The sequence below is a fragment of the Rhinoraja longicauda genome, chromosome 15 (genome assembly GCF_053455715.1).
Source record: "Rhinoraja longicauda isolate Sanriku21f chromosome 15, sRhiLon1.1, whole genome shotgun sequence".
Taxonomy (NCBI): Eukaryota; Metazoa; Chordata; class Chondrichthyes; order Rajiformes; family Arhynchobatidae; genus Rhinoraja; species Rhinoraja longicauda.
The window spans coordinates 27368334-27394919 of NC_135967.1; the positions used below are offsets into that span (position 1 = coordinate 27368334).

The 26586-nt window shown below is 44.3% G+C and overlaps 1 protein-coding gene across 2 annotated transcripts in view; it reads left to right on the plus strand.

Annotated features, from left to right (window-relative positions):
• The first annotated feature begins 7292 nt into the window (after positions 1 to 7292).
• The window catches only part of mpp1 (MAGUK p55 scaffold protein 1), a 57747-nt gene continuing 38453 nt past the window's right edge, over positions 7293 to 26586 (plus strand). For both annotated transcript variants that reach the window (XM_078411955.1, XM_078411956.1), the window contains exon 1: positions 7293 to 7722. In XM_078411955.1, coding sequence (XP_078268081.1) covers positions 7594 to 7722 — 129 coding nt within the window. In that variant the 5' untranslated portion in view covers positions 7293 to 7593. The remainder of the gene's footprint in view (positions 7723 to 26586) is intronic.

A 26586-nucleotide genomic window follows, 5' to 3' on the forward strand; every position in this document is an offset into this window, starting at 1 on the left:
GCTGCTGTGAAGGGCTTCTGAGTCAATATAGTGAATTCTCTTCCTCGCCTACCTCCACCTCTATATTTTTCTTTCTTACTGCTCTACCTGTTTCTCTCAACGGGTCTACCTTGGTACGTTCCATCAATGGACGGAGTAAAGAACAGGCAGATTGTGAACATGGCAGATTACATGACACTTCAGCCTGAAACACCACCTCTAGGCATCTTTATTTAAAATACCTTATCCGAGCATTTAATTACATTTATGTCAAGGATGGGAAGAAGGACAAGGCTGTTTTTTAAATGCTGAGAACTATGAAAGGTTCACCTCCTGGTGGTAGCACTGAACACACAGCACCAATAGGTTCACCTCCTGGTGGTAGCACTGAACACACAGCACCAATAGTAGCAATAAAACCTACTCTGCTTCTGATGTTTGGTTCAATTAACTACTGACCATGAATGAACTTCTACAAACAAGTCCCGACCCCAGACTATGGTCGTCAACACCCAATGGATTTATCTGGGGAGGTTTCATCTCTGGCTGCACAGGCCAAACAGCCTTATTTACAACGGCAAGAAATGGAAGGTTTCAAAGAGAAGACATCTTTTTTTTGATGCCGCTCGTCTATGCTGCGAGTTTGCCCCCTGCAGGCACCAGCAGGCAATCCAGCAGAGCTGAGCACAGGTCAGATACGTCCTTGAATGATCCAATTTGAAATAACTTGCCACAGCACCATTCTAATGCCACGTTACCTCTCCTCACCCACTTGTAATAGTCTTAGTATGACAAGACATGGCCATTAATTCAGTTAGGAGAAAGAATCATCATAAAGATGTATTTCACTAGGCTCTCTGATGTATTGCAGCCGATTATGGAATTAGGTTTCTTTCCTTTCAGAGTGGAAGATAACTGCAGATATTGTGAACACAGTGATTTGCGACAGGCAGGACTCATGACAGTTGTTGCCCTTCCTGTGTTGTGAGGTAATACAGGAGTCAGCACTTTTACTGTATGTTTGTTGCTTCTCAGATCATTCTACTGCATGATGTGGCCATTTGATTAATTAAATTAACGTAATCATTAACCAAATGGGTGTGCTGCACTGCAGAATGATTGGAGACAGAACAAACATGATGAAAGTGCTGACATCTACTTTACTTCAACAGTGAGAGCAGTACATTTCCTGTAATTTTCCAAAATGACTGCTGAAGAATAAGGCTCCCCTCACCCCTGTGTGGTGTCCCCAGTTTTGCAATTCCGCCTGTACATTATTCACTACACTTCACCCCATGGTGCAGGGAGCAAATGCCTCATCGCTGGGGCTGCATTTCCCATCACATATGGTCTGGGGTTCGGAGAGATGCGTTACATTGCTGTTGAATAAATAACGTAAATGTTCGAGTGTTTGGCAGAGGATTGAACACATGTAGCTACAATTAAATAATAAAATTATTGAGACATAAAACACAAAGTGATGGAGCAATTCAACGGGTCAGGGAACATCTGTGGAGGGAATGGATAGACAACATTTGGGGTCGGGTCCCAACTTCAGACGGAGGGAGAAAGCTGGAAAAGAGCATTGAGGCAGGCCCCTCGATATATCATATTCAATGGGTGTCAATCTGGATGGTAATAACACACCCATTAACACTAATCACAATTTTTCTCTCATGTTGCCTTCAGGTTCCATCCCCATATTTTCCTGCCACTCACTGACATTGGGGCACTTTACCATTGACAATAAATCTATCAACCACCACATTTTTAGCATGTGGGAGGAAATCCATGTGGTCACAGGAGAACAGGCAAACTCCACAAAGACAGCACTCAGGAGCAGGATCGATCCCAGGTGTCTGTAACTGTGAGGCTGTAGCACTAACCACTGTGCCACTAAACTGCTCTGAGAATGTTTACAAGTTCTGTTTTTGCCAGCGTGTGCTCCTTTCTATTCTTTCAATTTAATTTTAGTTTAGTTTAGTTTAGTTTAGTTTAGTTTAGTTTAGTTTAGTTTAGTTTAGTTTAGTTAGTTTAGTTTAGTTTAGTTCAGTTGGGTGGACTCAGTAGTGGGCCAGTAAGTCCATTCGACCATCAATCACCTGATCACACTAGTTCTATGCTATCCCACTTTCTCATCCACTCCTTACACACTAGGGGTAATTTGCAGAAACCAATTAACTGACAAACCCACACATCTTTGGGACGTGGGGGAAACTGGAGCAGTTGGAGGAAACCCAGAAGGTTACAGGGAGAACATGCGAACTCCATACGGACTGCACCCAAGGTCAGGATCGAACCTGGGTCTCCGGCCCTGTGAGACGCAAATCAACTCCTGCCTCAGTAACAAGAGCCACTTCAATTCACCTGTCACCACAACAGATGGACAAAGGATGCGATCTCACAGGCTCTACTCTGCACTGACACTTGAACAACAATTTTCTCTGGACCTGCTGGCCTTGGATTTCTGTCATCACTGAAGAATCATTTTATCTATTGCATTCAATCTCTGGGAATACAGGGATTTAGATTATGATCTTTCTTCCTGAGGTAATGCATTTATCAGAAGCTAAATTGCAGATTGTAGGTCTGGTTTCCCAATGCACTTGATGTTTAAAGGTCAGGTAGGTCCTACATTTATACTAAGCTGGACGTAATTGTATCAGTGCTGGGTATTTTCAAGAACCACATCAATACGTGTGGACACTTGGAACCCAGATTTAGTGGGCCAGAACAGGGAATATATAATCATAAAAACAATGATGATCAGTCAAAGATGATGCTTAAGCACCATTTAAATTCACAACACACTGAAGTAACAAAAAAACATTTGGGGATCAGATTAATCCAGATGATCTTTGCTTGGTTCACAAAAAAAGGACTAATTTAGGATTGAAATCACCTCTTGTGAGCTGTACAATTAAGAATTCAGTCATTTGGGATGGGGGTCCACTGGGTGTTTGTCATAATAACAACATACTGAGTTGTGTGACTTACTGCTGCTCAGCGTTTCTTGGTATCTGGTGCCAATCTCACAAAGGTCCTTTGGGACCAATTAGTGACTACTCCTTGGGGAGATAAGTGGGTTTCTTTGGGACTGAGCTGGAATGAAATGATATAAAATCCTCAAACTTGACCCAGTGACTTCCAGCACCCCAGTCTCCTGGTGTAATCCTACTCTTCCATGCTCTCTTTTTAACATGTAATGCTCTTTTTTGAAACAAATATCTATTTCCCTCTGACCTATTAGTTTTTTATGTAATAAAAAGACATGGGCACACATTTACTCCCAGTTTTTATAGGCAAATTATCTGAACCTGGTTTGACTGATACAAATTTTGTTTAAGAAAATGCCTATGGTTAGTTATTTGCATGTGATGATCTAATTTCAGGTAGGGTGAATGCTTTGAAAGCAGTGAAGTTGTACAATACAGCCCTTTGCTGCAGTTTTGTGCCAAAAAGCACATCCACTTGGACCTGACTGCCTTCAGTATCACTTGAGTGCATCCATTCCACTGCATGTAAAGAGATCCATGTGACACATTTCCCCATCCTAAACCATGCCCATTATAAGCAACAGTCTCCCGATTTCAATGTAGAATGATGCAAGTAGCTGTGTTTTAGAAAAAACACACCTTTAACTTGGGGGTGGGAGGCATCAGTAGGTTGTGAAAAGCAAGAAATTAATGTTTTTTCTAGAAACAAGGAGCTGCTGATGCTGATTTCAGAAAAGGACACAATGTGTTGGACTAACTGTGGGTCAGGCACCATCCCTGAAGAACATGGGTATGTGACCTTTTGAGTCAGGACCCTTCTTGAAACTCATCAATCAGTCGGAAAAAGGGTCCAGTCCCGAAACGGCACCTATCCATGTTCTCCAGAAATGCTGCTGCCCGACCTGCTGAGTTACTCCAGCACTTTGGGCCTTTGTATATTTCTCTAGTTTTACTCTTTCACTAGTGTGACCATTTTAGTTTTGCAAACGGCCGGGTCCAGGAAACAATCTGGCTTGGAGATGGTTCAAAGTGCCTGCAGAAAAAAAGTGTTTACAGATATCATCCTGTTCAGTCAACTCCAGCCACTCAGTCACTAGTAAGTTTACACATCCCAACCTGTGATTTTACCTCAAGTAAATAACCTTTCCCGTAAAGATAAAGTGAGATTCCAAGCAATCTTTGTTTTAAAAATTAGGCAATTTGTTTTCACTTTAAACCCGTAACATTCTGCTATCAGTGGAGTTTCAAACAATGTTGCAATGCGTTTGTGGAAGTCCGTTTAAGAAGTCTGCTGTGGGTGTTTGTGACAAGAAATTGGTGTGACTCATAGGTTTAGGCTGGCGGTGTGCAAAGTTTCATTTCTTCATAGCTAATTGCTGACCTCAATGGCCTTACGACGAACAATCGTTTATTTTTCTCGTGACCCCGTCACTGTCAGCTCTGATCATCTGACAGAAAATACCCACTTCCCACCCCTTAAAATATTGAAGCCAACATTTAAGGTCCTAATGCCTCATTCCCACTTTGTTTTCATTGACTGCCCTCTTAATGAGGTCCTTGCGTTAGATGTCTGAGGTACCTGCCTGAGGTATCTATCATTGATAGATCTTGGCATTTTATTGTCTCATTTGGCACCCTGAATGTACTGTAATGAACTAGTGGACAAGTTTTCACTCCCCTCTTCCCTCCCCTCCACCCCACACACCCCATCCCACCCCATGACAGTGCCTCACACAGTAAAACAAAACAGAGAAAGAAGGATTCTACATATTTCACCAAATCATTCTTACAGAGGCCAAGGGAAGCAGGACTCTTCCAGAAACAAATGTAGCTCTGAGGCGAGCTTCCCTCTAACACTCTACTGCTTCCCTGCCACTCCCGGCCCCGTGACCAGCGTTGTACCGATGGACATCCTCCTGTGGAAGCGCTAGAAGAGCTCACCTCAAACTGATTCAAACAGAAAATGCTGGATACACACAGCAGGTCGGGTAGCGACGGTGGGAAGTGAAACTGTTAACATTTCAGATTGTCAGAAAAATCTTAACATTAACTCTATTTCTCGTTCCACAGCTGCTGCCCAACCTGCTGAGGGCATCTTGCAGTTTGTCTTTGTGTCAGACTTCCAGCACCTGCTGCTGTTTTGTCTTTCTCTAACTGATTAAATTGGCCCACTCCCTCCTCACCAGAAACCCTCTTCCAATTTAAATCCTCCCCATTGTTGCTGCCTTCTCTAGGCTCTGGGGGGAGGGGGGAGAGGGGAGGGGGGGGGGGGGTTAGTGGAGATTGCAGTGGAGATTACAGCTCCCAAAGGGTGAGGCACATGGGTCACACAGGCCATGTGCTCGGGAGCTGACGAGGGAGGGATTAGTCCACTCTACCAGCTGCCCCTCATTTCCATCATCCTGGCTGACTGTGTGCTCAGCCCCTGATGCTCCGATGGCCCAGAGCCCAACAGGGTGAGGAGGTAACTACAGAGGAGGAGGGAGCTATTTAACGATGCGGTCTTAAACCTTCACTGGTGGGCCTAGGGGAGCTTGCTCAGGTTTAGGAGGAGGGGGTGACAGGACAGAGGCACCAGGTCTATTCTGTCGGCTGTGAACATCTTCCCAGGGTAAAGGCCTTATCTAAATTGTAGATTGAACTTCAAATAACGTAGACAAGACTGACAAAATTGTTTAATCTTATTTTATTAATTGCAACATTTCACCAAGGTCAGAGGGCTTATTCATTTCTTGGGTGTAAAATACATTAAAGTGCATAAACGCTTTCCATACTTCCTAAGATTACTTTATAATTGGGGAAGTGCTGTTTTACCCTTTCTGACAGGTAGACTGGGAAAGGGGGCAGCTTGACACTTGTCCTGAGAGCAAGTGGCTGTCAGTTTGCTTGTAGGGTGGGTCAGGCAGAGTCACAGAAACTTCCGCTGGCAGTGTGCCACTTGTATCATTCCTCCCATCGCTGACCTCTGACCTGTGCCCACACTTGCCAACCCTTCCTCCCTTTGCCTGTTTTCACCATCACTGCCATCTCTTTGTAATCTCTCTCCACTTTCTAGACCAACTACCCAGAACTGAGCAGTTTGTGTGAGAGGGAGTGATTTGGGCTTCAGAGCCTAAGACAAACCATTGAGGGAGAGGTTTGAGATTTCAGAGCATGTGATATCTGCAGAATCCCAATATTGATAAGGTAGTTTCTAAGTTACGCCAGCGATCTGTACAACACCATTAGGCTCTTGTGTGTCGGAAATGAGCCGCAGATGCTGGTTTACACCTAAAATAGACACAAAAAGCTGGAGTAACTCAGCTGGTCAGGCAGCATCTCTGGAGAAAACGAATGGGTGACGTTTCGTGTCCAGTTTGGAGAAGGGGCTCGACCAGAAACGTCACCTATTCCTTTTCTCCGGAGATGCTGCCTGACCCGCTGAGTTACTCCAGCGTTTTGTTTCTATCGTCATGCTCTCTCTTGAATTCAGCGAGCATTTCAGAAACCCCCGAAACGGTCATTGTTTTAAATGGGCCAAGGCAAGAATCGAGAGCACTTTCCATTTAATGCTGTTCTCTTTCTTTTCCTGCTGTTTGTAGTAAACAGCAGCAAAAATACCCCCACTATTCATGTCTGAGAACATCGCCTCTGTTCCCTCTAAGAACACCACTAGTCATCCTTGAAATTCAATGTGTGTTGTGGGGCAATGTGTGTTGTGGGGATGAAGATTATCGATCCTTCATCCAATCTGTTAGATTCTCCATGCCATTTACTTCACAATACTGACTTAGGACATTACATTTGCCCTCTCTCAGACCACTCTAGGTTTCTGCCTAGAACATTAACGCCCTTTGATTTGAAACACCAGTTAGTCTCGGCCGGACCTTTGCAAATACATCATGAACGGTTCAGTTTTGTTAAAAAAAAAAAACAATCACAGTTCCTCATTCGTGATCATTCCATTTTTCAGCATTTTCACTCTCCTTATTTGGCATGAACTCAATCCATTTGGCAACGCTCTTATTTCTGCAGATCTAGTAAGACACTTGTGCCAGTACTTGGATTGCTGCGAGAGTCTCTTACACTTGTAATTTAATTTGTTCCAGGTGGTCTGTTGCTTTATAAAAGGCAGCAGCATCTCTACGATGTTAGGCTGCCTGTTGTCTTCCATGATCCGATGCTGACGGAAATCTCCCGGTGCTCCATCACAATTCAGTTCAAATTAATCCTTAATCTGCTGGTGTTTCGACAAAATCTTTCCCTATTGAGGAGGTTGGTGCAATCCATGCTCCATGCAAGGATCGTGCGTACACACAACGCACACACACACACACACACACACATACAGTCGTACCGCACTGACCAAGAGGAACCGCCAATAATTACCCACAGATGCTCATGACTAGATCAGGCGTGACTGAGGATTTATTGTGCCTATCGCGTCCCCCCCCAGCCTGTCATCTGAGCTGCACTTTAGACTCCTGCGTTTTCAGGAAGGGATTTATCTCCCAGCTCCACACGCCCGCTTCTCTTTCCTCCTGCCAGCCCGACGACACAACAGGGTCGGTCCGGCGCTGCTCCAGTCTCAGCAGAGGATTTCTTCCAAATACCAACGAAGACTGACAGCTTAATCACCATGACTCTGAAGTCCAACAAGAGCGAGCCCCTTGGACCCTTTGCTGCGTTCGAGAGTATAAACAGTTGCCGGACCCCACTGTCTGATCTGTATCTGGAACAGCTGCTGCTGACCAAATGCAAGCCTGAGGTGAGTGTAATCGGGCTGGCAGCCCTTGTATTCATCCCTCCAACAGCTCCCAGTCCCACTGCCGCCTTGGTGCCCATTGTTCGCCACTGTCTGTGAATAGAGAAGGGTTGGTTACAGTCGGTTTCCCTCCCCGCTGCTGTGTTAGAGTTAGTGTGCGCAGAACTCCTGCCTTGCATTTGACCACGGTAGCTGCACCCTGCATATCATTCCCAAAGCAGCAGCCGGCTGGTTCCCTGTCCAGCTGCTCGCCTCCTCACGCCTAATAATAGATTTCACCATCAAAATATTGTGGAGGCATCGCCTGTACTACGGGAGCCTGTGAAGTGTTCAACAGAAAGCAGTTTGTATTGTGGGAAAGAGCCCGGCAGGAAAGATCAAATCAATTCCTCCTGTGATCCGGACCAACTCAGTCAATCCTGCTTCTACCCATATGTTGGAGTGGCAGTCACTACCAGCAGGATTGGCTACACACACGTAGGATGATCGTTGCTGTTTGTTTCTATTCGGTGACTGATATTTATTTACTTCAAAGGAAACTTTCAAGAATGGCCTCCCTTCCCAGATAGTAGTCAGTATTTGTACTTACAATTGTTGGGAGGGCAGAATTGATGTTGTTGTACTGCCCCCGACTCAACCACCTCCTCGCCCTAGCCCTGGTAGCTCAGCATATGAGCTGGAAATTTGGCTGTCGTGGCATAGTTTGTATGAATGTTGCACAGTGATGATTGTGAAGCTGAGAACTGATTATGAAGCGTGAGGGGGGTCTGGTACTAAAGGGAAACACACGTTGTGAACTTATCATGTTGCACTCCATGCACCCGAACAGAGAACATGACGCACACAGCGTGCACGGTACAACACTGCTGCAGCTGTGTTGGTGAAGTGTCTGTATGTACTGAAGGAAATACGTGGGCCTTCAATGGAAAGGCAGGCTGTAAACAGGAGGAAGTAGGTAGACCCAATGATCAGTTAAAGGGCAGTTCAGTTCCTACCTGAGCCACTGTTGAGAGGTCCAGCACTGGCTCTTAAAGAACATACAAACTTTGGAGTTCACAAACTCTCCCTGTGACTGCATGGGTTTCTGCCATTGTCATCCCACATTGAAAGGCATGTGAGTTGGTCGATTAATTGGCCACTGTAAGTTGCTGGAGATAGGTGGTAGCATTTTGGGGGATGTTGATGGGTATGGGAGCAGAATAAGATAAATTATGGTCAGATTGGTGTAAATGTGGGTGCTTGGTTGTTGGTGTGGACTTGGTTGGCTGAAACACCTGTTTCTCTCCAGGACTCTTAGGGATTGTTGACAACTGGTGTTCTGAGAGCTCCCACCATAGTAAGAGATCACACTTCTAACTTTAAGCTTCTCGCACAACTTTTGCAAATATAATAATAATAATAATAATGCATTACATTTATATAGCGCTTTTCAAACACTCAAAGACGCTTTACAGGGATTACTAGAACATAGAGAAGAAAATAAATAGATAAATAAGTAAACGAACAGAAAAAGGAGGCAGAAGGTGAGGTGACAGTCAGTGGTTGAAGGCAGTGCTGAACAGGTGAGACTTCAGTGATGTTTTGAATGTGGTGAGTGAGGAGGAGTCTGACGGTTTGGGGCAGTGAGTTCCAGAGGGTGGGAGCAGCGATGGAGAAAGCCCTGTCCTCCCAGGATCTGAGTTTGGTCCGGATGGGGGGGGGACAGGAGGTTGGCAGCAGCAGAGCGGAGGGTGCAGGTGGGAGTGTGCCTGTGGAGGAGGTCAGTCAGGTAGGATGGGGCCAGGTTATGGAGGGCTTTGTAGGTCATGAGGAGGATTTTGTACTGGATTCTCTGGGGGATGGGGAGCCAGTGGAGCTTGTAAAGGACGGGGGTGATATGGTCACGGATCGGGGAGTGGGTGAGTAGACGGGCAGCGGAGTTTTGAATGTATTGAAGTTTACTGATGATTTTTGAGGGTGAGCCATAGAGGAGGCTGTTGCAGTAGTCCAGACGGGAGGTGATGAAGGCGTGGATGAGGGTTTCTGCAGCTGTGGAGGAGAGGGATGGACGGAGACGGGCGATGTTTTTGAGGTGGAAGAAGGCTGTCTTTGTGATGTGTTTGATGTGTTTGTCGAAGGAGAGGGTTTGATCAAAGATGATTCCAAGATTCCGGATGTGAGGGGAGGTGGATACTGGGAGACCATCAATATTGAGGATGAAGTTTTGGGTGGATTTGGTGAGCGTTTTTGGACCAATGATGATGATTTCAGATTTGTTGCAGTTGAGTTTGAGGAAATTTGATTGAAGCCAAGATTTTATTTCAGTGATGCAGTTTGTCAGTGTAGAGTGTGTGGTGGTGGAGATTGACTTGGTGAAGATGAGGAGCTGGATATCATCGGCGAAGCAGTGGAAGTTGAGACCATGACGGCGGATTAATTGACCAAGGGGGAACAGGTAGAGGATGAAGAGGAGGGGGCCAAGGACTGAGCCTTGGGGGACACCTTGGGGGAGGGAAGCGGTGGGGGATTTACAGTTCTTAATGGAGATGAACTGGTGCCTGTCAGAGAGGTAAGATTTGATCCAGGATAGGGCTGTGCCGGTGATGTTAAAGGAGGTTTCAAGTCGGTGGAGGAGAATGGAGTGATTTATGGTGTCAAAGGCGGCGCTGAGGTCAAGTAGGATGAGGATGTTGAGGTTGCCAGCGTCAGAGGAGAGGAAAAGGTTGTTTGTGATTTTGAGGAGCGCAGTTTCAGTACTGTGGTTGGAGCGGAATCCGGATTGGAAAGTTTCATACAGGATATTGGTAGAGAGGTTATTGGTAAATATGTGATGTTCTTTTAGTTAACCATGCCAAAGGCCCAGGATTTGCAATGATTGTAGCTGCAAATTCTTACAGGTCATGTGTTTAAGAAAATCACTCGCCTGCACCTCCTCGAGGGACCGATGTTGATGACCCTGACATCACCAATTTAGAACATACTTCTACGCAATTTAGAATTTGAAGGTCTATGTTTTTAATTCTGTCTGACATTAGTAAGAATTCAATGCGGAAAAATGTTTTGGAAGCACTGTGTTGAAATGAAAGAATGGTAATAGCCCACACGCATTGATAGAATGTTCACCTTTCTATCAGGTGGTCACAGAGTTGAATTCCACTCCAGAGAACTGCACAAAATTGTGCTTGAAACTTTAATGCATGACCGAAAGTTATCTTTTGCATGGGTCATTAAACTAATGATCAAAGGTGATTATAAAAGATCCCCTGACACCACTCAATCTAACGTGATATTCTTTCCAGTGTCCTGGTTGATATTCATATATGAATCAACATCACTGTAAACAAAACAAAATTAAATGGCTATTTTCCCTTTTACTGTTTGTGGGATCCTGCTGGGTGCACATCAGCTGCTGCAGATAACACCACAACAGTAACTGCTTTCCCAAGTGATTCACTGGCATTGAAAGTCTTTAGGGTGTTCTGATGTACAAGTTTTCTAACCCTTTCTCCTCCAGCGTAGAACTGAATGTGCTGAAAGGAACCACACAGTAGGATTCTGCAGACTCTAATTGAAATGTTTGCAAATAGAGCCTGCAGGACCATTGTTGATAAAAACAGATCAAATAAACAGAGAATCCAAATCAAGAGTTACCAGAGAGTAAAAAATGGTTGGGGTGTGATGATCGACATGAACCTATATGAAAAAGCAGTGTGCTGGAGTAATTCTGGGTCAGGCAGCATCTCTGGATGACGTGGATGGGTGATACTTTGAGTTGGGGTCTCTTCTTCTGTCTGATTGTAGTGGAGGCAAGGTTGCTGGAAAAGAGGTAGGGGTGGGACAAAGTGTGTCCAGTGAAAGTGGATACAAGTGAGGGAGGGGGGGGGGGTTATTGCCAGATGGGTGGACAAAAGCCAGACATCAAAAGAAGACAAAAGGCTATAAGACAAGGAGAGAAGAGGGGTGAAATGTGAAGCCAGAGAAAAGGATGTGGGTATTAAGTGGGAGAAATAGGTGCGCATCTGGGTGGGGCACAGGAGAAAGAAGGGTGGGGTGGGGGGAGGAGTGGAGGCAGGATGTATGTTACCTAAAATTGGAGAATTCAATGATCAGATTGATGCTCAAATTCTCAACTTGTTCAATGCTGAACTTGATGTTTCGAAGTATTTAAACTTTAAAAAAAAGATGAACATATGTAGAATCACTTTTACTATGGCAATGCAGTAAACCTGCATATCCTTTTGCTTTTGCTCATCCTGGGGTTTACATAGATGTGGAAAATATTACTTTGCAAAAATTGATGTGTTTAAACATTCAGAAAAGTGCAGTTGAAGCATCTGAGCAGTATATATTCATTTCCATGGTCCTGCACTGTCTCGTCTGTGTTCTCCTTCGGCCCTTTAATTTCACGAGTTATCTGAAGGGATTAGAAGTCCAGGAGAATTTTAAACTGGTAATGTTTAACCACAAGCCAGCCATGGAACACCTACTGTTTATCCCAGTGTCCTCTACTAAGATGTTGAGCTAACAGGTGTCTATGGACTTCTTGCTCTGGAATCATTGTTGTTCTAGTGACCCTTTCCTTAGCCTGACAGCCACATGGGTAACCTTTCAGCACAGACAGAAATCCAAAGCAAGGATTCTTCCTGATTTCTGCTCCACCCCGTACATATCTCCCTTTAAATCCTAAACCTTTGGCTAAACCATTGGTCAGTCGTTCTATTTCACCTGTGCATTAGTGTTGTTTTTCTGTTTATGACCCTCCTGTTAAGAGTCGTGGGACAGTGTTTGTTGTGTTACCATTGTCAGAGTAAAGCAAAGTCATTATTGTGAAAACACCAATAAAGATCACATTGGCAATAACAATCCAAATTTTGATTTAACAATCTATGTTACTGAGCAGATTAGTACAGGACCTCCACCATGTTTTACAATGTACCAAAGCAGATCAATGTGGTGCCAATGCTGCTACACTGTACAAGTAGTAGTATTTTTGTGCTTGTTTTCCCTAATATTTCATGACAAGTTTCTTTTAATTCTTTGTTGTTGCCTCTTTTTTTAAATCAATTACCTCTCCTGGCTGAGGATAAGTGCACACTCAGTAATGAATCCATTGTATATTCCCCCCAATTAATGTTACTTGAGGTGCACTCTGTCCACAAGGTTTCCTCACTGCCATGCAATACCTATTGACAGGTATTAATGTTGGAAATTCCATGCCAAGATCCCGTTCATCTGGGGAATGCCCAGAATTATTTAATGTTTTGGTTGCCTTGGATCAGTATTGTCCTGAAGACACAAATCAATCAAATTGAGCCCTGCTAGAGGGTTGAGTGAGCCAGAAGCCTGAGTTCCAGGCATGAGCAGTAGTAGATAGTGAAATGCTGAGGTTCCAATGTAGCCGATGTTACTGCAGGTGTAAGTGTTGATGTATGTGGATTTGATGCAGAATCCAGTCTGCAATCATCCATTCCTCCACTGTCTCCAGCTGCAAGATATAAATCACTGTCAGTCTTGGCCATTTGCTGGTTTGGGGCTTGGGCCAACTCCAGGAGTTATGTTGCTATAATCAGCGTCTTTCCCCTGCCCATTCTGTTTACAGCATAGAGGTAAATTTGTAGGCGTATGCAGCCAATTAATGCATATCAGTCTTCTCTTTTCCGAATCCAAAGAAACAGCAAACTTAAAAACATTTCTGATCTTGATAGATATCTGATTTCACTCCCATGTTTTTCTACATCAAACCCTTCTCCTGTTTATCCTAATGATAACACATCAAGGATGTCAATGAGGTTAAATTCAAAACTGATCCTATTATGTGTACAGATGTTGTAGATAGTCAATATCTATCTGGTATTCTAGCTTTATTGAATTAGGTTCTGTTTCAGTGCTGATGTAAACTAGACCAGCTGTGAGCTGGCCGTGAGCTAGTTTAGTTTAGCAATAGACAACAGACAATAGACAATAGGTGCAGGAGGAGGCCATTCGGCCCTTCGAGCCAGCACCACCATTCAATGTGATCATGGCTGATCATTCTCAATCAGTACCCCGTTCCTGCCTTCTCCCCATACCCCCTGACTCCGCTATCCTTAAGAGCTCTAACCAGCTTTCTCTTGAATGCATTCAGAGAATTGGCCTCCACTGCCTTCTGATGCAGAGAATTCCACAGATTCACAACTCTCTGACTGAAAAAGTTTTTCCTCATCTCAGTTCTAAATGGCCTACCCCTTATTCTTAAACTGTGGCCCCTTGTTCTGGACTCCCCAAATATTGGGAACATGTTTCCTGCCTCTAACGTGTCCAACCCCTTAATAATCCTATACGTTTCGATAAGATCTCCTCTCATCTTTCTAAATTCCAGTGTATACAAGCCTAGTCGCTCCAGTCTTTCAACATATGATAGTCCCGCCATTCCGGGAATTAACCTAGTAAACCTACGCTGCATGCCCTCAATAGCAAGAATATCCTTCCTCAAATTTGGAGAGCAAAACTGCACACAGTACTCCAGGTGTGGACTCACTAGGGCCCTGTACAACTGCAGAAGGATCTCTTTGCTCATATACTCAACTCCTCTTGTTATGAAGGCCAACATTCCATTGGCTTTCTTCACTGCCTGCTGTACCTGCATGCTTCCTTTCAGTGACTGATGCACTAGGACACCCAGATCTCGTTGTACGTCCCCTGTTCCTAACTTGACACCATTCAGATAATACTCTGCCTTCCTATTCTTACCACCAAAGTGGATAACCTCACACTTATCCACATTAAACTGCATCTACCATGCATCCGCCCACTCACACAACCTGTCCAAGTCATCCTGTAACCTCATAGCATCTTCCTCACAGTTCACACTACCACCCAGCTTTGTATCATCTGCAAATTTGCTAATGGTACTTTTAATCCCTTCATCCAAGTCATTAATGTATATTGTAAATAGCTGCGGTCCCAGCACCTAGCCTTGCGGTACCCCACTAGTTACTGCCTGCCATTCTGAAAGGGACCCATTTATCCCCACTCTTTGCTTTCTGTCTGTCAACCAATTTTCTATCCATGTCAGTACCCCACCTCCAATACCATGTGCTCTAATTTTGCCCACTAATCTTCTATGTGGGACCTTGTCAAAGGCTTTCTGAAAGTCAAGGTACACCACATCCACCGGCTCTTCCCTGTCAATGTTCCTAGTTACATCCTCAAAGAATTCCAGAAGATTAGTCAAGCATGATTTCCCCTTCATAAATCCATGCTGACTCGGAACAATCCTGTTACTACTATCCAAATGCTCCGCAATTTCGTCTTTTATAATTGACTCCAGCATCTTCCCCACCACTGATGTCAGACTAACTGGTCTATAATTTCCCATTTTCTCTCTCCCTCCTTTCTTAAAAAGAAGGACAACATTAGCTACTCTCCAATCCACAGGAACTGATCCTGAATCTATAGAACATTGGAAAATTATCACCAATGCGTCCACAATTTCTAGCGCCACCTCCTTAAGTACTCTGGGATGCAGACCATCAGGCCCTGGGGATTTATCAGCCTTCAGTCCCATCAGTCTACCCAACACCATTTCCTGCCTAATGTGGATTTCCTTCAGTTCCTCCGTCACCCTAGGATCTCTGCCCACTAGAACATCTGGGAGATTGCTTGTATCTTCCTTAGTAAAGACAGATCCAAAGTACCAGTTCAAATCGTCTGCTATTTCCTTGTTCCCCATAATAAATTCCCCCGCTTCTGTCTTTAAGGGACCCACATTTGCCTCGACTATTTTTTTTCTCTTTACATACCTGAAACAGCTTTTACTATTCTCCTATATATTATTAGCTAGTTTACCCTCGTACCTCATCTTTTCTCCCCGTATTGCCTTCTTAGTCATCTTCTATTGCTCTTTAAAAGCATCCCAATCCTCTGGCTTCCCACTCTTCTTTGCTTTGTTGTACTTCTGCTCTTTTATTTTTATGCTGTCCTTGACTTTCCTTGTCAGCCACGGGTGCCTCTTACTCCCCTTGGAATCTTTCCTCCTCTTTGGGATAAATTGATCCTGCAACTTCTGCATTATTCCCAGGAATACCTGCCATTGCTGTTCCACCGTCTTCACTGCTAGGGCCTCCTTCCAGTCAAATCTGGCCAGCTCCTGCCTCATGCCTCTGTAATCCCCTTTGCTATATTGTAATACTGACACTTCCGATTTTCCTTTCTCCCTCTCAATTTGTAGAGTAAAACTTATCATATTGTGATCACTGCATCCTAATGGCTCTTTTACCTCGAGTTCCCTTATCAGATCAGGTTCATTACACAACATTAAATCCAGAATTGCCTTCTCCCTAGTAGGCTCCAGTACAAGCTGTTCTAAGAATCCATGCCAATTTTAGCTCCTCATTCATCTTGCACCCTATGTCGAGGCTACTGTTTGGGGGCCTGTAGATAACTCCCATTAGGGTCTTTTTACCCGTACAATTCCTCATTTCTAACCATACTGATTCGACATCTCTTGATTCTATGTCACCCCTTGCAAGGGAGTGAATATCATTCCTCACCAACAGAGCGACCCCACCCCCTCTGCCCACCTGTCTGTCTTTTCTATATGTTGTGTACCCCTGAATATTCAGTTTCCAGCCCTGGTCCTCTTGTAGCCATGTCTCAGTGATTCCCACAACATCATACTTGCCAATGTCTAACTGAGCCTCAAGCTCATCCACTTTATTTCTTATACTTCGCGCATTTAAATACAACACTTTAATTTCCGTATTCACCTCCCCTCTCACACCGGTCACAATTGGCCCTGACCTTACTCTCTTATCCCTTCTAGAACTTCCCTCCCAATTCATTCGAGAGTCCTTTGCAATTTCTCCTGTATTTACTTCCCCTTTAACTCCATCTCCATATTCCCAGTTTGTCAACCCCTCCCCACCACTACTTAGTTTAAAGCCACTGGAGAAATACAATGGAGAAACAGCCCCGTCAGCCCAGCGGGTCCCCGCCGGTACATAACCTGCACTATCCTATACACTAGGGACAATTTACAATTTTTACAGAAGTCAAATTCATCTACAAACCTGCACCTCTTTGGAGTGTGGGAGGAAACCGGAGCTCCCAGAGAAAACTCACACCGTCATGGGAAGAACATACAAACTCCGTTTCGACAGCACCCGTAGTCAGGATCGAACCCAAGTCTCTAGTGCTGCAAGGCACAACTCTACCGCTACGCCACTGTGCCGTGCCCTACTGGTTCAGAAGGAATTGGAGATGCTTTGGTGATGGGGCCATTAACGCCTCTAGGTTCTGGTGTGTTCATGCTTACTGCGAATTGTGTCTGGACTTAGCTCAGGGGTCAATGAGTTGAGATTGCTTCTGATGAAATCTTTCACATAAACTCTAAACCTCGGTTCACAGTCCACACCCTGTCTTTTGCTTTGAGGTTTTACTGAATTTATTTTTCAAAACCTATCATGAAAGGCATGGAAGCATGTAATTAACTTATTTTTGTGGAGTCATAACATCACAGAATTCCACAGCACTGGAGTTTATTTAGCCCATTAAGATTGTTGGCTCTTTGAAGTTTAACCCAGTTCGATCCACTCCCAAGTTTCTTTTCAATGTTCCTACAAATCTTCCTCCATCAAGTATTTGAAAGCTAAGACTGTATCTCGATCCATCACTTTATCAGGTGCATTCAGAATCTAACCACAATGCATAAAAAAGATATTTTTTACGTTGTTTCTTTCTTTTGACAATCATCGTAAATCAGTGTTCTCTGGTATCGACCCTGCAGCCACACAGGACAGTTGCTCTTTATTTCCCTATCCAGATGACAACTGATTTTAAACACCTCCATTAAATCTCATCTTGGTTTGCAATCCTCTAAGGGATTCATATCTGTCCAAAATGATTAGATTGAAGAATGCCCATCTAAATTTCAGTTAATGTGCAGTTTTGGCAATGAACGGACTTATTTCCACGGTATTTATTCACAAAATGCTGGAGTAACTCAGCAGGTCAGGCAGCATCTACTCCAGCATTTTGTGAATAAATACCTTCGATTTGTACCAGCATCAGCAGTTATTTTCTTACAGGACTTATTTCCACTATCTTTTGATGGCAGCAGAAAAAGATGGGAATGGCGTTTGATTATTCGAATAAACCTATGAGAGTTGGAAAATGTTAAATTCACTACAATCCTTAAGGGCAGACCCTTCTCAAAATATTTTTTCACTCATGTGCTGGAAACAGGGAGACTGTGCTGCCTCTGCACAGGCATTTTTATGCCAGCAGTTGGTTTAATTATGGATTTAATTAGCCGTTAGACACAAAAGGTTCCCATGTGGTAGGCAAGCAAAGGGAATGACTGTTCACGATATGTTCTTCTACTTAATCCTTCTCTCTGCATTGAGAATAATTTGTTTCTCAGGTAGCCGATAAACCTACTGTGGGAATCAGAGATACTTCCACAGATAGCACAGTGTAGTCCAAAGGGGCAGGTAGATGGGCAGTTCCTAGAAACATAGAAACATAGAAAATAGGTGCAGGAGGCCATTCGGCCCTTTGAGCCAGCACCGCCATTCATTGTGATCATGGCTGATCGTCCCCAATCAATAACCCGTGCCTGCCTTCTCCCCATATCCCTTGATTCCACTAGCCCCTAGAGCTCTATCTAACTCTCTCTTAAATCCATCCAGTGATTTGGCTTCCACTGCCCTCTGTGGCAGAGAATTCCACAAATTCACAACTCTCTGGGTGAAAAAGTTTTTTCTCACCTCAGTTTTAAATGGCCTCCCCTTTATTCTAAGACTGTGGACCCTAGTTCTGGACTCGCCCAACATTGGGAACATTTTTCCTGCATCTAGCTTGTCCAGTCCTTTTATAATTTTATATGTTTCTATAAGATCCCCTCTCATCCATCTAAACTCCAGTGAATACAAGCCTAGTCTTTTCAATCTTTCCTCATATGTCAGTCCCGCCATCCCAGGGATCAATCTCGTGAACTTACGTTGCACTGCCCTAATTACAATGATGTCCTTCCTCAAATTAGGGGACCAAAACTGTACACAATACTCCAGATGTGGTCTTACCAGGGCCCTATACAACTGCAGAAGAACCACTTTACTCCTATACTGAAATCCTCTTATTATGAAGGCCAACATTCCATTAGCTTTCTTCGATGTCTGCTGTACCTGCACGCCAACCTTCAGTGACTGGTGTACAAGGACACCAAGGTCTCGCTGCACCTCCCCCTAACCTAACTCCATTGAGATAATAATCTGCCTCCTTGTTTCTGCCGCCAAAGTGGATAACCTCACATTTATCTATATTATACTGCATCTGCCACGCATCTGCCCACTCACTCAACATGTCCAGGTCAACCTGCAACCTCCTAACATCCTCTTCACAGTTTACACTGCCACCCAGCTTTGTGACGGCCGCAAACTTGCTGGTGTTGCTTCTAATTCCCTCTTCCAAATCATTAATATATATGGTAAACAGTTGCGACCCCAACACCGAGCCTTGCGGCACTCCACTCGCCACTGCCTACCATTCTGAAAAGGATCCGTTTACTCCTACTCTTTGCTTCCTGGCTGCCAACCAATATTCTATCCATGTCAACACCCTACCCCCAATACCGTGCTCTAATTTTAGTCACCAATCTCCCGTGCGGGACCTTATCAAAGGCTTTCTGAAAGTCTAGATACAGTACATCAACTGGCTCCCCTTCATCCATTTTACTTGTCACGTCCTCAAAAAATTCCAGAAGATTAGTCAAGCATGATTTCCCTTTCATAAATCCATGCTGACTTGGACTTATCCTTTTACTGCTATCCAAATGCACCCTTATTAGCTCTTTAATAATTGACTCCAGCATCTTTCCCACCACCGAAGTCAGGCTAACTGGTCTGTAATTCCCCGTTTTCTCTCTCGCTCCTTTCTTGAAAAGTGGGATAAAATTAGCTATCCTCCAATCCACAGGAACTAATCCTGAATCTATTGAACATTGGAAAATGATTACCAATGCATCCACTATTTCTAGAGCCACCTCCCTGAGGACCCTGGGATGCAGACCATCAGGCCCAGGGGATTTATCATTCTTCAGGCCCATTAGTCTACCCAATACTCTTTCTCGTCTAATGATAATTTCTTTCAGTTCCTCTACCCCCCTAGATCGTCTGTCCTCCAGTACATCTGGGAGATTGTTTGTATCTTCCTTATTGTTGACAGATCTGAAGTACCTGTTCAACTCTTCTGCCATTTCCTTGTTACCCATAATAATTTCACCCGTGTCTACCTTCAGGGACCCACATTTGACTTTGCTACTCTTTTTCTCTTAACATATCTACAGAAGCTTTCACTGTCCTTCTTTATATTCTTGGCTTTCCCTCGTACTTCATCTTTTCATACTGTATTGCCTGTTTTGTTACATTCTATTGTCCTATGAAAGTTTCCCAATCCTCTGGCTTCCGGCTACTCTTTGCTGTGTTATACATCTTTTCTTTTAGTTTTATTCCATCCCTAACTTCCCTTGTCAGCCACGGTTGCCTCCTACTCCCCTTAGAATCTTTCTTCCTTTTTGGAATGAAATGATCCTGCGTCTTCCGTATTATGCTCAGAAATTCCTGCTATTGCTGTTCCACCGTCAATCCTGCTAGGATCCCTTTCCAGTTGACCTTGGCCAGCTCGCTCCTCTCTCATGCCTTCATAGTCCCCTTTGTTCAACTGCAACACTGATACTTCCGATTTAACCTTCTCCTTCTCAAATTGCAGATTAAAACTAATCATATTATGATCACTACCTCCAAGCGGTTCCTTTATCTCGAGTTCTCTTATCAAATCTGGTTCATTGGACAACACTAACTCCAGAATTGCCTTTTCTCTTGTAGGATCCATTACAAGCTGCTCTAAGAATCCATCGGAGGCACTCTACAAACTCTCTTTCTTGGGGTCCAGAACCAACCTGATTTTCCCAGTCTACCTGCATATTGAAATCGCCCATCACCACAGTGGCATTACCTTTCTTACATGCCAGTTTTAACTCCTGCTGCATCTTACACCCTACATCCGGGCTACTATTTGGGGGTTTGTAGATAACACCAATTAGTGTCTTCTTGCCTTTACAATTCCTCAACTCAATCCACAGTGACTCTACCTCATCAGTCCCTATGTCTTCCCTCGCAAGGGACTGAATTTCATCCCTCACCAGCAGAGCTACCCCACCGCCTCTGCCCACCTGCCTGTCCTTTCTATAGGATGTATAACCCTGAATATTAAGTTCCCAGGCCCGATCCTCCTGCAGCCACGTCTCAGTAATCCCCACAATGTCACATCTACCAACCTCTAACTGAGCCTCAAGCTCATCTACTTTACTTCTTATACTTCTCTCTTTCCCTTTAACTCCATCCTTGTCTATCCCATTTGACACCCCCCCCTCCCCCCCCTTATTTAGTTTAAAACCACCCGTGTAGCAGTGGCAAACCTGCCCGCCAGAATGCTGGTCCCCCACCTGTTAAGGTGCAATCCATCCCTTTTGTACAATTCCCCCTTACCCCAAAACAGATCCCAGTGATCTAAGAATCTAAATCCCTGCCCCCTGCACCATTTCCTCAGCCACACATTCAGGTCGTGTATCTCCCTGTTCCTGCTCTCGTCAGCACGAGGAACTGGAAGCAAATCAGAGATAACCACCCTGGAGGTCCTGCTTTTCAGCATTTTTTCGAGCTTTCTAAAGTCACGCTGCAGAATATTCATCCCCTTCTTTCCGACATCGTTTGTGCCAACATGCACTACCACTTCCGGCTGTTCACCTTCGCCCTTGAGGATTTCCTGCACTCTGTCCGTGCCATCCTGGATCCTGGCACCAGGGAGGCAGCACACCATCGTCGAATCCCGTCTGTTGTCGCAGAAACCCCTGTCCGTACCTCTCACAATGGAGTCTCCTACGACCACGGTGTTGCCTGACGTCGGCCTCTTTGGTTTTGGCTCAACAGCACTTTTTGCTTTGCAAGCCAGTCTGCCGCTCAGTGTGGCAACATCTTCTTCCCCGACAGCTTCCAAGTGGGTGAACCTGTTCTCAAGAGGTACAACACCAGAGATGATGCATCTTTTCTTTTATTTATGCTGAGTTTCTGTCACTTGAGCTTCTGACACTTACATTCGAGGTTCACAGTGCAATCTTGAATGCTCCTTCTTAAATCCCCACAAGAATTATCGCCCTTACTCGCCCAATGGTTCAGTGAACTTATCCAATGTAAAGCTGAGTCACAGACTTCAAAGGGCACGAGTTCTGATTTAGCTTATCAGCGCCGAAGATACTGCAAATAATAATGCATTTTGCTTGTGAGAAGGATTTGGTTTCAGTTTACCTTTTACTGCCACCCATTAAATGTCACTCCAGGTAGACGGCAGATGGGGATTTCTTTGCACTCTGAGGTTTATGTCACAGCTCACACATAGGGCTGGAGAAACTTCAGCAGAAAAGCACGGCTATGGCTCATTGTTTTCCTTATCACAATTAGGTCTTCTTGACTTTAATATTGGCCTGGCAAAGCCAGATGGGATTTTAACTTTTAGTAATGACTGCCCTGGCTGCAAGGAGTTGATTTGTTGCAATGCATAAGGTACAACCCCAGTGACTGCTAGACATCAGTGGGTACACACAGGCTTCATGGAGGAGGACATTCACAGTTGTGCTTTTCTCTGCCTCTGCCACCTGGGTTCTTAGATTCACCTGCCACAACGAGCTCAGCTTGATCACACAGTCACTTCCCAGCTGTTACTAGGCAAGCGGCACTGTGGCGCAGCGGTAGAGTTGCTGTCTTACAGCGCAAGAGATCCAGGTTCTCCAAGGAAGACACATACAATCTCCCTGAAATACTGGGGGATTGAAGATCTTATGGGAGGGAGGAACTGAAGGGAATGCACATTACTCAGAAAATGGTGTTAGGTAAACTGTTGGGACTGAAGGCAGATAAATCCCTGGGGCCTGATGGTCTGCATCCCAGAGTACTCAAGGAGGTGGCCCTAGAAATTGTGGACGCATTGGTGATAATTTTCCAATGTTCTCTCGACTCTGGATCAGTTCCTGTGGACTGGAGGGTAGCCAATGTAACTCCACTTATTAAGAAAGGAGGCAGAGAGAAAACAGGGAATTATAAACTAGTTAGCCTTACATCGGTAATGGGGAGATGCTGGAGTTGATTGTTAAAGATGTTATAGCAGCGCATTTGGAAAGCAGTGACGGAATCGGTCAAAGTCAGCATGGATTTATGAACGGGAAATCATACTTGACTAATCTTTTGGATTTTTTTGAGGATGTAGCAAGTAGAATGGACAAGGGAGAGCCAGTGGATGTGGTGTATCTGGACTTTCAATAAGCCTTTGACAAGGTCCCACACGAAATTAGTGTGCAAAATTGGAGCACATGGTTTTGGGGGTAGGGTATTGACATGGATAGAGAACTGGTTGGCAGACAGGAAGCAAAGAGTAGGAATTAACGGGTACGTTTCAGAATGGCAGGCAGTGACTAGTGGGGTGTCGCAAGGCTCGGCGCTGGGACCCCAGTTGTTTACAATATATATTAACGATTTAGACGAGGGAATTAAATGTAACATCTCTAAGTTTGTGGATGACACAAAGTTGGGTGGCAGTGTGAGCTGCAAGGAGGATGCTATGAGGCTGCAGGGTGACTTGGATAGGTTGGGTGAGTGGGCAGAAGCATGGCTGATGCAGTATAATGTGGATAAATGTGAGGTTATCCACTTTGGTGGCAAGAACAGGAAGGCAGATTATTATCTGAATGGTGTCAGATTAGGAGAAGGGGAGGTGCAACAAGACCTGGGTGTGCTTGTATATCAGTCACTGAAAGTAAGCATGCAGGTACTGCAGGCAGTGAAGAATGCCAATGGCATGTTGGCCTTCATTGCAAGAGGATTTGAGTTTAGGAGCAAGGAGGTCCTACTGCAGTTGTACATGGCCCTGGTGAGACCACACCTGGAGTATTGTGTGCAATTTTGGTCTCCTGATTTGAGGAAGGACATTATTGCTATTGCTATCAGGTTAATTCCCAGAATGGCGGGACTGATGTATGATGAAAGAATGGGTCGACTGGGCTTGGATTCGCTGGAATTTAGAATTATGAGAAGGGATCTTATAGAAACATATAAAATCCTTAGAGGATTGGACAGCGTAGATGCAGGAAAAATGTTCCCGATGTTGAGGGAGTCCAGAACCAGGGGTCACAGTTTAAGAATAAGGGGTAGGCTATTTAGGACTGAGGTGAGGAAAAACTTTTTCACCCAGAGAGCTTTCTGCCACAGGAGGCAGTGGAGGCCAATTCACTGGATGTTTTCAAGAGAGAGTTAGATTTAGCTCTGAGGGCTAAAGGAATCAAGGGATATGGGGAAAAAGCCGGAACGGGGTACTGATCATATTGAATGGCGGTGCTGGCTCGAAGGGCTGAATGGCCTACTTCTGCACCTATTTCCTATGTTTCTATGATCTCCCATCTACCTCATAGGAGACCTTGAACTATCTTTAATCAAACTTTATCAGACTTCAATGTACCAGTTGATATAATGTCAATGTATATCTTGTACTAAATGTACCTTTTATCTTTTATCTGTGCTCTGTGGACGACAATTGTATTCATTTATAGTCTTTTCTTTGACTGGATAGCACGCAAACAAAAGCTTTTCACTGTTCCTCGGTACACATGACAGTAATTTACTGAACTAAAATGAACTTTGTTTTATTTATTCAATTGTGGGGATCTGGGCACTGCTGGCAAGACCAGCATTTGTTGAACATCAGTAACTGTCCTTGAGAATTGTGTGGTGAGCACCCTTCATGAACTGCTTCAGTCCTTGTGCTGAGAGTGCTCCAACAGTGCTGTTGCATAGGGAGCTATAAGATTTAGGCCCAGGTACTGTGACATATTTGGAAACTTGGAGGGCAACCTGCAGATGGTGATGTGTCTGTATGCCCATACCCCTTGTCCCCCTCCTAATGTCTCAAATTGGACTGAAGCAGGTGTGGCAGGCATCTGCTGTACATGTTGTAGATGGTATACACTGCTGGAGATGGGGAATTCACGTTTAGCCTGGTTGAAGGGCTGCCAGTGAAGTTGACTGCTTTGGCTTATTTGGTGTTATGCTTCTAACAGCCCCATTATGGAAGGTGGACAGTATTCCATCACACCTCTGACTTGTGTTTTGTGGGTAGTCGGAATGGGTTTTCAAGAGGTAAATCTGCCTCTGACCTGGTCTTGTAACCACGGTGTTTATGTGGCTGGCCCAGTTGAGTTTCTGGTCAATGGTCTCTTGTTGGAGATGATTATTACCTAGCACTTTTGTGGTGCAAATGTTAGCTTTCCACTTAGCAGTCCATGCCTGAATGTTGTCCTGATCTTATTGGATGCAGGCATGTACTGCTTCATTTTTTGAAGAGTTATGAATGGATTTGAAAATAGTGTAATCACTGTTGAACCTCCTCCTTCTGAACAAGGAATGGAAGGAAAGTCATTGATGACACAGCTGAAGATGGTTTGGACCTAGAACATTGTCCTAAGGAGCTACTACTTTGATTTTTGTAGGGACGGGATGATTAACTTCCAACAACCTCTTTAGTCACAGGGTAGTTAATCTGTGGAACTCATTGGCACAGAGGGCTGTGGAGGCCAAGTCGGTGGATATTTTTAAGGCAGAGATAGACACATTCTTGATTAGAATGGGTGTCAAGGGTTATGGGGAGAAGGCGGGGAAAATGGGATTAGGAGGCAAAGATCAGCCATGATTGATTGGCGGAGTAGACTCGATGGGCCGAATGGCCTAATTCTGCTCCTTTAACTTGTGAACGTGAACCACATCTGTCTTTTCGCAATGTATGATTCCAACCATTGGAGTGTTTACCACTTGATTCCCTGATCTGTTAAACGCTGCCTTAATGTGGAGGAGCGGCACTCTCACCTCACCGCTGGAATTCAGCTCTTGAGTCCATGGTTTGACCAAGATGAGAGTGGAGTGGTCTTGGCAAACTGGGCAGCAGTAAGCAGGTTATTGGTGGGTAAATACCATGCAGTACCGGTATTGATGCCATTATTTCTTGGCTCTAAATTGAGAGACGACTGATTGGACTAAATTGATTTGGCCTGCTTTTGTGAAGCAGTAAGCCACAAAAAGATTACATTATTTTCTTATTCCCAAAATGCACTAAGTTTTTAGTTTTGGTACAGACTGTGGAAGGAATGTGTTGGAAGGAACTGCAGCTGCTGGTTTACACTGAAGATAGACACAAAATGCTGGAGTAACTCAGCGGGACAGGCAGCATCTCTGGAGAGAAGGAATGGGTGAAGTTTTGCATTGAGGCGCCTGAAGAAGGGTGTTGACCCGAAACGTCACCCATTCCTTCTCTCCAAAGATGCTGCCTGTCCCACTGAGTTACTCCAGCATTTGGTGTTGATCTTCTGTGGAAGGATATGACAGTCTGCAGTGGGGGTTGTAGATGCCAGTAAAGTGCTCCAAAAAGAACCTAAACAAACAAAGCTCATTGTGCCCTGACTTTTGTGGCCATTCAATAACATAATTTTCTGGCAGCTCGAACACAAGCAAAAATGTAGATTGTGGACAATTCACATGATTGGGTGGATGCCTGGTATGACATTCACTAACACGGATATCAACCTAAGTGCAGAGTCCAACTTAGTGATTGGTGCATGTCACGTGGAAATATTAACTAATATGATCTACTCCGGATATAATTAATTTTTGTTCATATAGTATTTATAATGGCACCACAGCATGCATTGACTATAAGTATCCATATGCAACATTAATTTGATTTAACATTTAATTTACAACTTTGTCCCACCCTAATTTAATTCCTGCTCAAATTTCAAATTGATTCACATATATT